This window comes from Phyllostomus hastatus, unplaced genomic scaffold (assembly GCF_019186645.2).
Source record: "Phyllostomus hastatus isolate PE091 unplaced genomic scaffold, TTU_PhHast_1.1 phas_contig_40, whole genome shotgun sequence".
Taxonomy (NCBI): domain Eukaryota; kingdom Metazoa; phylum Chordata; class Mammalia; order Chiroptera; family Phyllostomidae; genus Phyllostomus; species Phyllostomus hastatus.
Window position 1 is genome coordinate 95,502,985 of NW_025333872.1, and position 16,356 is coordinate 95,519,340.

A 16,356-nucleotide genomic window follows, 5' to 3' on the forward strand; every position below is an offset into this window, starting at 1 on the left:
ACTCCCCCCCACTGTGTAACTTTCAGGAAAAGACATGGTGCCCTGGCTGGCGTAGCTCAGTGGATTGAACGTAGACTGTGAACCAAAGTGTCGCAGGTTCGATTCCCAGTCAGGGCACATGCCTGGGTTGCAGGCCATGACCCCTAGCAACCGCACACTGATGTTTCTCTCTCTCTCTCTCTTTCTCCCTCCCTTCCCTTTCTAAAAATAAATAGATAAAATCTTAAAAAAAAAAAGAGACATGGCTAAGCTGTGACGTCAACCTGTGATGTAGTTCTGTAACCCAGAGGGTCCAATTTGGAGTCTGCTTTTCAGTATCAGCTCGGCCCCCCCAAGCCTCAGAATATCTTATAGGACCATAATTTACAGGGGGCTCTTGACTCCTGGCAGTGGTTCAACTCGATATGGAAAGCCCTAATTTTGTTTTCTTTTTATAATTTCTCCTGCCGCATCAGGAGCTACCAGCCTAGCCCAGAGCTGCTGAGGTGCTAATTTCTGCAGCAGTGATCAAAGTCTACCCTCCCTTGGCCTCCCAAAGAGGCTCCGAAGAGGTGCTTTATGTCGGGTCCCCACAGCGCAGTTTAAGGAACCATTTTGCCATGACAGGCAATGGGTGGACACTGTCAGCACCCCAGTGCTCCCTGCCGAGAACGCCGTCCATGTGTTGACCCTGGTCACGTCACTTAATAGACCGTCTAGTCCCACATTGGGTGTTTGTTTCCTGGGTAGGGTCTTCTCGTGGTTTCAAGTAGAATGTGTATCTGTGCTTCATCAGCAAAATGGAAGCCACTGTAAGTATTTCAAGTAGAGGCAATCTGACACAGATACTTGTTTACAAAACCACTGTGGCGAAGGGAGAAAGGCGCAGTGGGATGGGAGGCGGCGTTTACCCGGAGCCAGAAGAGGCCGTTGCTCCCGCCGGGAAGGGGACGGGGCACCTCTGCCGTCACTGCCACTGTTAGAACTGCACCGGCGCCACTGAGCGGGGGCCCCGGAGCCTCCATCGCTGTGGTTCGTGGCCAGACGTCTTCAGGATACGGGGATACGGGGAAGAAGGGGCCCCCTCTGCGCCTGCCTTTCTATCCGGCCACTGCTGCCCCCGGCAGAGACCCCGGGAAGCCAGGCGGCGCAGGGACAGGGCCAACTCCTGATGCTCCAGAAGAGATTCCGGAAGGACAAAGGCGGGCCCTTTCTCAGGAGGACACTGGAAGATGCGCTTCTTCACAACCAGGGAGGAAACCGAGGCGGAGGGCGACTCGGGATTCAGGAGTCAGGACTCAGCACCAGAAAGAGGCGCTGCACTGGGGATGTTCAGTAAGAGAAAAGGGAGTGCCCAGGGCGGCAGGTGGGCCGCAAGCCCGGGGGCAGCGGGCCATGTGGGCGCAGGGGGGCTGCGGGCTCCAGGTGGGGGGTCTCTCGGGGAGGAGGAGCGGGAACCACCGGGGTGTGTGGGGTGCTCAAAGGGAGACTGTTCGGTGGGAGACGGAGGGTGGGGGGGAATGAACGATGAGCCCTTGGAGAACAAGGCCATGAAAACCAGGGTTCGGGAAGAACAGAAGGTGAGAGGCAGGAAGGAGCATCATAGTGGACAGTGCGGCTCAGCTTCCAATTCCAGCTCCGCGGCCGTGAGGGTGTGAACGCCGACTGTTTGATCTCGTAAAAGCACGATGAAACAGCCTTCCACGGCGCGAGAGGGGCTGTGCGTCGGGGCGAGGGGAGAGGTGAAGAGCCGGATCTTCCCTGCTTATATTAGAAAGTCAACAGGTGACGTTGACAACTAAAAAAATCAAGAAAAGTCAGTATAAAGTAAGTTATTTCGATGTATGAGGACGAATCTAAGGGCAAAGCAGCTAAAACAGTTGAGAATTATCTCTGAGGAGCCGGGAGAGGTCGACCAGGGCAAAGACCTTCTGGTTCTCATCACAGATCTTGCAGTGTTAGCCTAGTAAATCTGTTCACTGTCTCGCTTTGGTAAAATGCGAATGTCATATTTTAAATCCACCGACTTAGAGAAATTGTTACCGGACTAAAACATTGTCACCTGTGGTTTAATGATGCCAACATGAACACTGCTTTATATTTTTTTAATTTTTATTTATTTACTTTTATCCTAAGGACATGCTTTTTAAGATTGCATTGAGAGAGAGAGAGGAAGTGTGGGGGGAGGGGGGAGAGAGAGAGAGAGAGAGAGAGAGAGAGAGAGAGCACAGTTAACTTGCAACCCAGGCATGTGCCCTGAGCAGGGGTCTGCCACCTTCTGGGGTAGGGCACAATGCTCCAACCGCCTGAGCCACCCGGCCAGGGCCACACTACTTTTTATTAAACTCCTCTCAAGATCTCATGTAGAAAGTACACATTTGCACTACCTAACTAAATATAGAGACAGTGATTACTCAGGGTGTATTTCCTGACTCTTGTATTTTAGGTTCTCTTAAAGTCTAGGTCAGATACTTACCAATGTATTTTAAAATTTCTTCATATATGATACCAAAAAAAAGAGAGACTATTTAAAGTTCTTGACATCCATTTTAGACAGCTTGATATTCCTTTGGATGTTTTATTTCTTTAAGAAAACAGTCTCCCTGCTCCCAATTTTATTGCTTTTTAGAGCTCTTCTGTTTCCCTGCGCTACAATTCCCCTATGTGTTTTGGTTTGATATCACTGTGAAGAAGGGAACAAACTAAGGAAGTACAGAGACAGAATAAACATCCCAGCAAACCAATGGCCCTTGTCCAAGGAAAGCTGAGGGGAGAGTGAACTGGTGGGGTTGCAGGATTTGGTCCCACAGGCAGAGTTTAGAGGGCAGCACAGCAAACTCCATTCGGTTACAGATCTACGTTAACAGGGCTCGAAGGGAAGTGGGGTCGAGTTGTACAGGCTTTGTGACGAGAGGAAGATGATCTGATTCCAGCCTTGTGTTGTCAAAGCAAAACCACCGCAGGTCTCTCCTAGTGTAGTGGAATGTCTTGCTTCCCAACTTGGAGGTAAATCATCTTTTCTTTGTTTTTTCTTGGTCTGCAATTAAAAAAAAAGTTGAAGAGGGGAGAGAAAAACGACAAGGAGACCAAAATCCAAGATACAGTGGATCATAAATAAATACAAGATATGGGTATAAGGCTTGTAAGCTTTGTCTAGGGTGAGTATTGCAATGAATTCTGAGTGGTGATTCTAACTAAGAGCTTGGTGAATAACTAATGTGGATAGAGTAGTTTCTAGAATTCTGTGGCCTAAATTCATTACTTAAGGTCTTCTACCCTACTCTGTAATAAAAAATGTGGGAAATGTCTAAATTCAATCTTGTGTCAGTTAAAAATGAAGATTTCAAAGTCTAGACACTGTTATCATCAGTTCTCTAAATAGAATTTGAAAATTATTTTTTTTTACCAAAGTTCATTTACTTTTCAGCAGTTGGATAAGTGAAAAATCAATTCAAATATTTGTTTAAGTTGCAAGTTTCTCAGCCGTCTTGTCTTTGTGAATACCGGGATGTTGCTAATACTCACAGGAATGCTGCTTTCTTCATTTTGTTGCTCCAGGACATACTCTTTTGACATGTTACTATTGATAGTAATCTTGAGATTTGGTGTGGGGCTGCTACTGTGCCTCCAAGATCCTTGCAGAATTCCCCCCACCTGGAGGCACTTAGTCCTGCCTCAGTTTCTGGACCCACTTGATATGGGGAGAGTAGCAAAAGCTCACCTGAATTACCCAGAGGTGCTGGAGTTCTCTCAGACTCCAGATGCAAGGGCTCAGACAAGTCCGTTGAGCTCCCAGAGCATTTATGCCAATAACAGCAATAGCAACAACAGCAACCATAGGAACAACAGCAGCAGCAGCAGCAGCAACAACAGCAACAACAAGAGTAACAATAGCAGCAGCAACAAAAATGGCAGCAACAACAACAAGAGTGGGAACAACAACAGCAACCATATCAGCTGCAGCAACAACAGCAGGAAAAAAAGAAGCAAAAATAACAGGAATAATAATAGCAGCAGCAACAACAGCAGCAACAGCTGCAACAGTAATGGAAACAGTGGCAGCAACAATAGCAACAGTAACAGTAGCAACAACAGTGACAATAACAGTAACAGAAACAACAACAGCAGGAACAATGACAGTAGTGGCAGCAGAAACAATAGAAATGACAGCAGAACCAACAACAGTGGAAACAACAGCAGTGACAATAACAATAACAGCAGGAATGACAGTAACGGCAGCAGAAACAATAAAAATGGCAGCAGCAACAACAGCAGCAGCAACAACAGCAACAGTGGAAACAACAGTGACAATAACAATAACAGAAACAATGACAGCAGAAACAACGACAGTAACAGCAGCAGAAACAATAGAAATGGCAGCAGCTACAACAGCAGCAACAGCAGCAACAGTGGAAACAACAACAGTGACAATAACAATAACAGCAGGAACGACAGTAACGGCAGCAGAAACAATAAAAATGGCAGCAGCAACAACAGCAACAGTGGAAACAACAACAGTGACAATAACAATAACAGAAACAATGACAGTAGGAACAACGACAGTAACGGCAGCAGAAACAATAAAAATGGCAGCAGCAGCAACAGCAACAGTGGAAACAACAGTGGAAACAACAACAGTGACAATAACAATAACAGAAATAATAACAGCAGGGACAACAACAGTAATGGCTGCGGAAACAATAAAAATGGCAGCAGCAACAACAGCAGCAACAACAGCAACAGTGGAAACAACAACAGTGACAATAACAATAACAGAAACAATGACAGTAGGAACAACGACAGTAACGGCAGCAGAAACAATAAAAATGGCAGCAGCAGCAACAGCAACAGTGGAAACAACAGTGGAAACAACAACAGTGACAATAACAATAACAGAAACAATGACAGTAGGAACAACGACAGTAACGGCAGCAGAAACAATAAAAATGGCAGCAGCAACAACAGCAGCAGCAACAGCACCAGTGGAAACAACAACAGTGACAATAACAATAACAGCAGGAACGACAGTAACGGCAGCAGAAACAATAAAAATGGCAGCAGCAACAATAAAAATGGCAGCAGCAGCAACAGCAACAGTGGAAACAACAGTGGAAACAACAACAGTGACAATAACAATAACAGAAATAATAACAGCAGGGACAACAACAGTAACGGCAGCAGAAACAATAAAAATGGCAGCAGCAACAACAGCAGCGGCAACAACAGCAACAGTGGAAACAACAACAGTGACAATAACAATAACAGCAGGAATGACAGTAACAGCAGCAGAAACAATCGAAATGACAGCAGCAACAACAGTGGAAACAACAACAGTGACAATAACAATAGCAGAAACAATGACAGCAGGAACAACGACAGGAACAGCAGCAGAAACAATAAAAATGGCAGCAGCAACAACAGCAGCAGCAACAGCAGCAACAGTGGAAATAACAACAGCGACAATAACAATAACAGCAGGAATGACAGTAACAGCAGCAGAAACAATCAAAAATGGCAGCAGCAACAACAGCAGTGGAAACAACAACAGTGACAATAACAATAACAGAAACAATGACAGTAGGAACAACGACAGTAACGGCAGCAGAAACAATAAAAATGGCAGCAGCAACAGCAACAGGGGGAAACAACAGTGGAAACAACAACAGTGACAATAACAATAACAGAAACAATGACAGTAGGGAACAACGACAGTAACGGCAGCAGAAACAATAAAAATGGCAGCAGCAACAACAGCAGCAACAACAGCAACAGTGGAAACAACAACAGTGACAATAACAATAACAGAAACAATGACAGTAGGAACAACGACAGTAACGGCAGCAGAAACAATAAAAATGGCAGCAGCAGCAACAGCAGAAACAACAGTGGAAACAACAACAGTGACAATAACAATAACAGAAACAATGACAGTAGGAACAACGACAGTAACGGCAGCAGAAACAATAAAAATGGCAGCAGCAGCAACAGCAACAGTGGAAACAACAGTGGAAACAACAACAGTGACAATAACAATAACAGAAACAATGACAGCAGGGACAACAACAGTAATGGCAGCAGAAACAATAAAAATGGCAGCAGCAACAACAGCAGCAACAACAGCAACAGTGGAAACAACAACAGTGACAATAACAATAACAGAAACAATGACAGTAGGAACAACGACAGTAACGGCAGCAGAAACAATAAAAATGGCAGCAGCAACAACAGCAGCGGCAACAACAGCAACAGTGGAAACAACAACAGCGACAATAACAATAACAGCAGGAATGACAGTAACAGCAGCAGAAACAATCGAAATGACAGCAGCAACAACAGTGGAAACAACAACAGTGACAATAACAGTAACAGAAACAATGATAGCAGGAAAAATGAAAGTAACGGCAGCAGAAACAATAAAAATGGCGGCAGCAACAACAGCAACAGTGGAAACAACAACAGTGACAATAACAATAACAGAAACAATGACAGTAGGAACAACGACAGTAACGGCAGCAGAAACAATAAAAATGGCAGCAGCAACAACAGCAGCAGCAACAGCAACAGTGGAAACAACAACAGTGACAATAACAATAACAGCAGGAATGACAGTAACAGCAGCAGAAACAATAGAAATGGCAGCAGCAACAACAGTGGAAACAACAACAGTGACAATTACAATAACAGAAACAATGACAGCAGGAACAACGATAGTAACAGCAGCAGAAACAATAAAAATGGCAGCAGCAACAACAGCAGCAGCAACAGCAGCAACAGTGACAATAACAATAACAGAAACAATGACAGCAGGAACAACGACAGTAACAGCAGCAGAAACAATAAAAATGGCAGCAGCAACAACAGCAGCAGCAACAGCAACAGTGGAAACAACAACAGTGACAATAACAATAACAGCAGGAATGACAGTAACAGCAGCAGAAACAATCGAAATGACAGCAGCAACAACAGCAGCAGCAACAACAGTGGAAACAACAACAGTGACAATTACAATAACAGAAACAATGACAGCAGGAACAACGACAGTAACAGCAGCAGAAACAATAAAAATGGCAGCAGCAACAACAGCAGCAGCAACAACAGCAACAGTGGAAACAACAACAGTGACAATAACAATAGCAGAAACAATGACAGCAGGAACAACGACAGTAACAGCAGCAGAAACAATAAAAATGGCAGCAGCAACAACAGCAGCAGCAACAGTAACAGTGGAAACAACAACAGTGACAATAACAATAACAGCAGGAATGACAGTAACAGCAGCAGAAACAATAAAAATGGCAGCAGCAACAACAGCAACAGTGGAAACAACAACAGTGACAATAACAATAACAGAAACAATGACAGTAGGAACAACGACAGTAATGGCAGCAGAAACAATAGGAATGACAGCAGCAACAACAGTGGAACCAACAACAGTGGAACCAACAACAGTAATGGCAGCAGAAACAGTAGAAATGACAGCAGCAACAACAGCTGCAACAACAGCAGCAGCAACAGCAACAGTGGAAACAACAACAGTGACAATAACAATAACAGAAACAATGACAGTAGGAACAACGACAGTAACGGCAGCAGAAACAATAAAAATGGCAGCAGCAACAACAGCAGCGGCAACAACAGCAACAGTGGAAACAACAACAGTGACAATAACAATAACAATAACAGCAGGAACAACGACAGTAATGGCAGCAGAAACAATAGAAATGATAGCAGCAACAACAGTGGAACCAACAACAGTGGAAACAACAACAGTAATGGCAGCAGAAACAGTAGAAATGATAGCAGCAGCAACAGCTGCAGCAACAGTGGAGACAAGAACAGTGACCATAACAATAACAAACAACAACAGCAGGAACAACAATAGTAACAGCAGCAGCAACAGCAGCAGCAACAGCAGCACCAACCATAGCAGTGACAGCAGCTACAACAGCAACAGAGACAATGGCAGCAACAATAGCAACAACAGGAGCAGCAGCAGCAACAACAGTGACAATAATAGAAATAATGGAAGCAGAAGCAACAACAGCAGTAACAGCAACAGAATCAACAGAACTGACAGCAGCAACAACAGTGAGAACAATAGCAGCAATAACAACAACAACAATAGGAACGATAGCAACGGCAACAAAAACAGCAGGAACAACAGCAGTGATAGCAGCAACAATAGCAACAGAACCAATGGCAGCAACAGTAGCAACAACAACAGTGGAAATGACAAGAGGAGGAAAAGCAACAATAACTGCAGCAGAAACAACAGAAGTGACAGCAGCAGCAACAGCAACAACAGCAGGAACAAAAGCAGCAAAAACAGCAACAGGAACAACAATAGCAATGACAACAGCTGTGACAGCAGCAACAACAGTAACAGAAACAACGGCAGCAACAATAGCCACAACAACAGCAACAGCAGCAACAACAGTGACAATAACAACAGCAGAAATAACGAGGGCAGGAACAACAGCAGCAGTAACAGCAGCAGAAACAACGGAAGTGACAGCAGCAACAACAATGGGCACAACAGCAGGAACCACAACAGCGGCAACACCAGTAGCCAAAAACAATATCCACAGCAACAACAGCGGTGCGTTGATTGATGGGTGACTAAGTGCAGCCCCTCACTGGGCACCCCACTTCCACCGTCCCACTTGCCCTCGGAGGGGAGAGGTGTGCCTGGGCCCCAGACCCTGGCTGCCAGGGCTAGAACCTCACTTTCTCACTTACTGGCCGCCTGACTCCGGGGGAGTCCTGTACTCTCACTTGCCTTGGTTTTTCTCAGTGTCAGATGGAGCTAATAACGATGCCTGCTGCCCGGAGCTGCTGCAAGGATCCAAGGGGAAGGGCTTGGAACGCACTAGTTGAAACCACTTAGTAAATATTAGGTATCATTCCCAATTTTACAGAAAAGGAAACGGGCTCAAGAGATGGAATAAATGTTAATAAGTCAAAAGTCTATCTTCATGCCCTTAGGAACCGAATGATGGGTGGTGGGGAAGGGGCCCCGTTCCATCCAGTTCTCGCCGCCTCTCCCTTTGTGTGTGATGCCTGGGGTCAGCTCTGCTGAACAGAGGCGCCCTGCACGCCTGAACCCTGGTGCCACGTGCGGTCAGCCCCTGGTCCCGGCCATCGCTGCCTCAGGCAGGCGGCCCTCATCTGTCCCTGTGGGCAGCCCCCACCCAGCCTGCTGCGGCCCTCATCTCTTTCTGCAGCTCCCCAAGCTTTCCACGGACCTGCCTTCTGTCTGTGAAAAGTATGCGGGGTCATGCAGAAACAGACCAGTGGAAATCTCCAGAGGAGTGTGTGTCGATCACACGAACGGATGTAAAATGACCGAGTTCTCTCTCAACTGCCTCGTGGCCACCTTGCACCGGCCCGTGGGAGCGGGGACTCCAGCCGGCACAGGCGAACGTGGGCACCGCTGAGCTGCACTTCCCTCACTCACAAAGTGCAGAACCTATTTTGAGATTTGATTTCCAATGCAACATCCAGGTACATATTTTCTGTACCTGGAGCAGAAATTATGGAGCAGCTATGACGACTTCTAGAACAATGACAGCGGCTCCCAGACACGGACGAAAGGCCGGGCCCCGTACGGGCGTGATCTCACCCAGTCGTTACAGACACCGCAGGAGCCGGGGCTGCTGTCCCCGTTGACGGATGAAGAAACCGAGGCTCGGGGGAGGCCAGGCCACGTGGAAGGGACATGTGAGGAGCGGCCCGAAGGGCCCGTGCCCCTCCTTCCTGACACCAGGGCTGCCCGGAAGGGCCCGGAGGGACCTCGGTGCTGGACGCCTGGGAGGAGCTCGGCGTCTGCCCCACAGCGCTGGGCTCCGGGCTTGGCCCAAGGACAGGGCCTTACACGGGGCGCCGTCTGCCCTCTAGGGGAGGTGCTTGTGTACAGGGGACATAATGTGGAGCGTGGGCTCCGGGGAAAGGCTGTCGGGATCAAGGCTGTGAGACCTGGCTGTCTTCACGCCCCAGGCAGAGAGGACAGACGTCCTGGGCACGGAGCATCAGGGCCCAGTGGGACTGTGGCCTGTGCCCGGGGCGCGCCCTCCACAGAGCTGAGCGGCCCCCAGCTCCTGCCCATGGTCAGCAAGAGGAAACGCCTACTCAGTGTGGGCCAGTGCTCTGGTGGTTTGTTTACGTTCCCAGATCCTGGAAATCCAACGTGGAATTTCCTACTTTAAACACTGCTGTGTTGGCCAAGCAAGGCCCTCGGGACCCCAGTGCCCTGCGGGCCCCCAGCGTGACCGCCGCATGAATCCGAAGGCCCCTTCCCGCGCCAACCTTCGAGTTCCAGGAAAAGCCTCAGAGCGCTGCGATTCCGCTGCGGCAGCGTTTGCCCAAACACCGAGTGGGTCCAAGGTGGGCATCTTGTAGGATGCAATTTGGATACATTTCAGCTCAGTTCCCGGCACCAGTGGGCCAGGCGTGGAGTGTGGGCGAATAAACACAAATATCTAAGCATACGCACAAACTTGTGGGGAGTGTGTCAGATACGTTTCTCGTAGATTTTCTTATAAAGGTTACTTTTTCAGCAGGTTTGTACGGTTCAGAATTCAGAAAGTACCAAAAAGTATGCATTGGAAAGTCTTCCTCCCACCTGTAGCCCAGAGCCACCCCGGCCCACGAGAGCCAGGGGTAGGGTCCCTGTGTAGCCGTCCCCAAGTCCAAGTACATGTGCGTGCGTATTTCTCCACGTCTCCCCACACGTCAGACTGTACACTTCCTATTTTTTGCTTTTTTCCATTAACGATATGTCTTGGAGAACTCCCCTTATCTGTGTGTATAAAGCTGCTTCCTTCTTTTGAATGGCTGTATGATATTGTATTAAATGACATAATTTATATGTATAAGGGGTCTCCCCCTGAAAGGGCATTGAAATTGTTTCCGGTCTTTTCTCACATAAAAACTTGCCTTCCAGAACAGGCCTGCGCACAGGCGGCTTTGCACATACATGTACATGCCCAGACGTGTGGAATGGCTAGTCCTACTGGCCGTGGTAGAGGTTTGCAGTTCGTGTTCTACTGGCAACTGAGGAGGATGCTTTCTGCACGTTCTTTCCCAGCACAGGGCGCTCCCACGCAGCCTGAGCCCCAGCCATCCCAGTGGGTACCGGGGCCCGGTGCATCCTCTCTTTCTTATTACCAGGGAGTTTGAGCGTATTGTATTATACACAGGGTCCGGCAGAAGTAACGCCTGCTTGAGTGTGGTGGGTGGGGCAACAACATGGGTGTGATGATTTATAGTTTTAATGCACATATTTCGCCTAAAATGTCCTATGGTGCGCTTGAGTATGATATTGCTATGTTACACAATGACATGCTTATGATTTTGTAATAAAAGAGTTTGTAATAAAAAAGGGGTGTTATTGGTGCCGGGCCCTGTATTTAAGAGCTGCTTTTTTTTTCACCGACTTAGCTGTTCAAATCCTTTGCTCATTTTTTCTTTTGGGTGGTTGCTTTTAGGAATTTCTTAGAGCTCTTTACATATTGGGGAAATTGGCCCTTTGTAGAGGAGTAAATATTTTCTCTAAGTTTGCTGTATTATATATAAGCTTATAGTAGTTTTTCAATGCAGAATTTTTAATTTTTATGAAGGCAAAAACTTAAGGATTTTTTAAAATTGTTGTTCAATTACAGTTGTCCCCATTTTTCTCCCATTACTTTTCCCCTGCCCTACACACGCCCCTCCCCTACCTCCCATAATTTATGAATCTTTTTTTTAATGGGTCTTGGATTTTGGACCAGATTTCAAAGACCTGCCCTACTATAAAAGTAGAAAGGTAATCTCCTATAGTATTTTTTCTTTTCCTTCCTTCCTTCCTTCCTTTTCTTTCTTTTCTTTTCTTTCTCTCCCCTTTCTTTCTTTCTTTCTTTCTTTCTTTCTTTCTTTCTTTTCTTTCTTTTCTCTCCTTCTCTCTCCTTTCTTCCTTTCTCCTTCTTTCTTTCCTTTCCTTCCTTCCTTCCTTCCTTCCTTCCTTTCTTTCTTTCTTTCTCTCCCCCTCTCTTTCTTTCCTTTCTCTCTTTCTTTCCTTTCTCTCTTTCTCTCCTCTCTCCTTCCTTCCTTACTTCTCTTTCTTTCTTTCTTTCTTTCTTTCTTTCTTTTCTTTCTCTCTCTCTTTCTTTCTTTCCTTCCTTCCTTCCTTTCTTTCCTTTCTCTCTTTCTCTCCTTCTCTCTCTTTCTTTCTCTTTCTTTCTTTCTTTCTTTCTTCTCTTTCTTTCTTTCTTTCTTTCCTTCCTTTCTTTCTTTCCTTTCTCTCTTTCTCTCCTTCTCTCTCCTTCCTTCCTTCCTTCTCTTTCTTTCTTTCTTTCCCCCCTCCCTCTTTCTTCCTTTCTTCCTTCTCTTTCTTTCTTTCTTTCTTTCTTTCTTTCTCTCCTCTCTCCTTCCTTCCTTCTCTTTCTTTCCTTTCTTTCCCCTCTCTCTTTCTTTCTTTCTTTCTTTCTTTTCTTTCTCTCTCTCTCCTTCTCTCTCCTTCCTTCCTTCCTTCCTTCCTCCCTTCCTCCCTTCCTTCCTTCCTTCTTTTGTAGTTTCAAGTCTGATATCATTTGAACTGATCTGTGATGACCCGCAGATTCTCCCTCATCTTTCCTTCCAACCGGCTGCGGAGCCGGCCGGAGGCCTGTCTGAAAGAGCGAGCCCCCACGGGGGCCCCGGCTCTGTACCTCTGCATGTGCTCCACCTCGGCGATCGTCTCGGGCAGGGTCTTCCCCTTGGTCTCCGGCAGCAGCAGCACCAGGCCCCCGGCGACCAGGCCGACCGAGGCTGGAAGCCAAGCAGAGGGAAATCACACGGAGCCGGGGGTGGGGGGGGGCATTCCGGCTCTGCGATGAGAGCACCCCTGATTTCTGAAACGATTTTGGGGCAATTTCCTACACTTAAGACTTTCTTTGACATTGGACAGCCCTGTTTTCCACCATAAATATCTTGCCGATCCCAAGCCCTGCTGGGCTACAACGCCTTATAGGGAAATGAAATACTTCACATTTCGAGTCAAGTTTATTCTAGGCTAGAGAACCTTGCCATAATTTGAAGACACGTTGGAGTTCGAAAATAACTGTGAAAAAAAAAAACAACTCTAAGAAAAGACATAACATAACCTTGCCAATATAAAGCACTTGGTAAGGAAAACTGAGTTAGAAACTTGGAGTGTTACTGGCAAATAAAAGTAATGAATGTATTTGAAAAGCATTAATATATAACAGCACAAAAACGTATAGCCAGGACTTTGATTTCGAATTCAGGTGTTTAATAAATTCCAGTTGCTCTCCTTTTCCTGGTCCCCAGCTCTAGTTTTTCTATATGGTGTGTGGGGGGGAGGTACTAGCAAACATCGTAGTGCTTTTGTCTCTCTGAATTCCCATTAAAGTTTAGGGACGTTAAGGTACATTTGTATGTGTTTTTCTGTAACAGAATGCAGGGCGTGGGATGTAGGTGCTTTACTAGTTTTGGGGTTTCAGAAAACACGCACGCTGGACTCCACTTTTGCACCCTCAAAAATAACGGCTGGGCTGGGGGCCCCGAGCTCAGGGGTTCTGGCTCCAGCCGGGCTCCCCTGCGAGCCCCCTGAGGCCCCGGACCCCCCATGTTAAGTGGGGTGATACACACCTCACGGGCTTGCTCTGAGGCTGCAATGAGTTCCTGTCTATTTCCCGCTCAGAACAGTGCCCCCCACACCTCAGGGGGTGCCCTTGGTCGGAACTCACACAAAGAGCAAGCCGGCCCAGGTGGCTCTGGCGCTCTGACGCGAGTGACCTACGAGGGCAGCACAGTGGGGGAGTCCCACCGTCGCCCGCTGAGCGCCACATATGGGCAGAGACAAGCCGACCCACCGGGGCACGCCTCACCCCTCCCGCGGCGCCCTCCCGACGAGGGTTCCTCTGGGTGTCGGCTCGGCCAGGGCCTGACTGCTAGATTTCTACTCCTGCTCCCTTCGAGACCACAGTTAGCACACCGGTGTGCGGGGAAGGAAGGAAGGAACAGGAGTTCAAGTGTAAGACCGTTGGTTTTGATTCCTGGCAGCTACTCAGATGAAAAGTTGGCGAGGGAGGATCCCCAGCAAAAATAACATGGGGAGCTGTCAGAGAGTTTACGTTCGTGTTGAAAGGCAGCCCTGGCCGGTGTGGCTCGGTGGCCCGAGTGCCGGCCTGCGGACCGGAGGGTCACTGGCTCCCTCCCCAGGGAGGGCACACGTCCGGGTTGCCGGCCAGGCCCCCAGTAGGGGGCGACATCGGCTGCCTCTCGCGCATCATGTTCCTCCCCCTCTCTTTCTCCCTCCCACCGCTCTCTGTAGAAATAAAGAAATGTGGAACGGCAACTGCGATGCTTTACTGTTTCTGAGGGAGGGTCAGCCGCGGTGTCCCTGGACCCAGACGTGGCGCTGCCCTGTCACAGAGCCGAGAGGGACCCGGAGCGCCTGTGCTCTGCCCAGAAACACCCCCCGCCCCCGCCCGGCCCAGTGGGGGGCTCCCTGCCCACCGACGGGAGTGGCTGAGAGCCAGGCCTGGCTGCCGTCCTCCCAGCAGGGCAGCAGCCCAGCGCTGTGATGGCCCTTCCCCAGGATGGAGGGGGGTCTGGGGACCGGCCCCTCAGCCAGTGCTGGGGGAGGACAGAGTCCGGGGCCTGTGTGCCCCGCAGGCAGTGCCAGCCATCCTGTGACCAGGCCACGGGCATCTCAGCGCAGACCTGCGTCCTGCCAACGTGGGCCGTGGGGTGGGTGAGTTGGAAAGTGGAGGAGCTCCTTGGGCCCGATTCTGGGGTGCGTTCTAGCCGAGGTTGGGAACTATTCCTGGCAGGCCGGTCCCAGGGGAAATCTCCCCTTTCAACCCCCCAAGAGGAGGAGGAATGGGCAGAGATACTTGGTGTGACAACCAGAGCCAGGAGGAAATTGACGGTCCCCTGGTGTGCACCTGAGGGGGTCTCCTCCTTCCTCCCCCCAAGGGGAGTGAGTATTGTTTGCCCAGGGTAAAAAGTGTTTCATTTTTGTCAAACTAAAACCAGCTCAGAACGGGTTTTAGAGGGGACTGAAGGCCGTGCGTTGAGGCGTCCCGGCCAGCGTGAGGAGGGGAGGGTTCTGTGTGCGAATCTGTCACCGTGTCCATGTGGACGCAGAAGGAGCTGAGCCGCCCCACAGCCTCGGCTTTGGGCAAGGCCGTGGGTGCGGAGTGAACGGAAGGGCCCAGGTCCCCCTTTCACGATCTGTGGCCTTCGGGGTTCAACAAAGGCCTGTGCCGGTTAACTGTAGATAGTCAGACTTGTGCCTGCCACTTTCTACCCGGCCTGCTGCTCAGCTGGAACATTCCCGCAGCGTCGGGAGGGAAGGGCGCCCTCCTTAAGTCTATCGCCTGTGGCCGCCCCCCAGGAGGCAGCCCCGGCGTCAACCCCCGCACTCCCAGTGCTAACTCGGGGTCCCTGTCTTCTGGGGTCTCTGTCTGCTGAGGTCTCTGTCTGCTGGGGCCTGACACGTCCTCTGCAGAGTCTGACAGCCCCTCCTGAAAGCGGGGCAGGGACGGGTTTGCAGGGTTCTGCGTCTGGCTGCAGAGGCGGCGGGAGGAGGGAGCTCTTTCGCCACGAGACCCCAGGAGGCGTGGGAGGCAGCGAGGGGTCTCCTTCAGGAAACTCTGTCCTATCCCCCTCTTCCTTGACCTTGGACCCCTTCGGGCAGGAGTCCCAGGGGCCCCCACCCTTCAGCATCAGTCGCTGCCGACGGCGTTACTCACACTAGTGTCAGTAACATCGACAGCACCACTGATTGCCAGTCACGCCGAGTCGTTACAACGGGCGCCTGTTTGGAGGTAGGAGAAGGGAGGTCCCTAGAGAGACAGGTTTTCACTCAAAAACGTGTCTGGGGATTTCTTACCAAAAACCACCAGGGGAAGCTCGTGCCAGATGTCGGTGAGCCGGTACACCAGGAACGGCGTGACGATGCCACCAAGGTCACACACCGAGGAGCAGGCATGGACCCCGAGGTTCCTGGAATGCACGGCACAGGTCTGACCCTTGAACTTATCAAGGCACGGTGGCTATTTCCCACCCACCCTCCAGGGGATAACCCCCCAAATCATTAAAACGTCTGTGAACCAAAGAAGTGTTCGTGTTGCCCTGACCGCCGTGGCTCAGTGGGTTGGACGTCGTCCCACAGAGAGAAAGGTCACCCGTTTGATTCCCCATCAGGGCACGTGCCTGGGTTGAGGGTTCAGTCTCTAGTTGGGGTGCATGCAAGAGGGAACTGATCGATGTTTCTCTCTCTTTATCCCTCCCCCTTCTCTAAGAATAAATAAATAGAATATTTTTTTTAAAAATTTTAAAGATTTTATTTATTTATTTTTAGGGAGGGAAGGGAGGGAGAAAGAGAGAAAG

General features: G+C 49.0%; 1 protein-coding gene across 1 annotated transcript in view; it reads right to left on the reverse strand.

Annotated features, from left to right (window-relative positions):
- Positions 1-2,073: 2,073 nt before the first annotated feature.
- SLC22A2 (solute carrier family 22 member 2) overlaps positions 2,074-16,356 on the reverse strand; it is a 29,239-nt gene continuing 14,956 nt past the window's right edge. The window contains exons 9-11 of the mRNA XM_045842522.1: positions 15,857-15,969; positions 12,663-12,762; positions 2,074-3,016 (exon numbers count right to left, since the gene is read on the reverse strand). Coding sequence (XP_045698478.1) covers positions 2,950-3,016; positions 12,663-12,762; positions 15,857-15,969 — 280 coding nt within the window. The 3' untranslated portion in view covers positions 2,074-2,949. The remainder of the gene's footprint in view (positions 3,017-12,662; positions 12,763-15,856; positions 15,970-16,356) is intronic.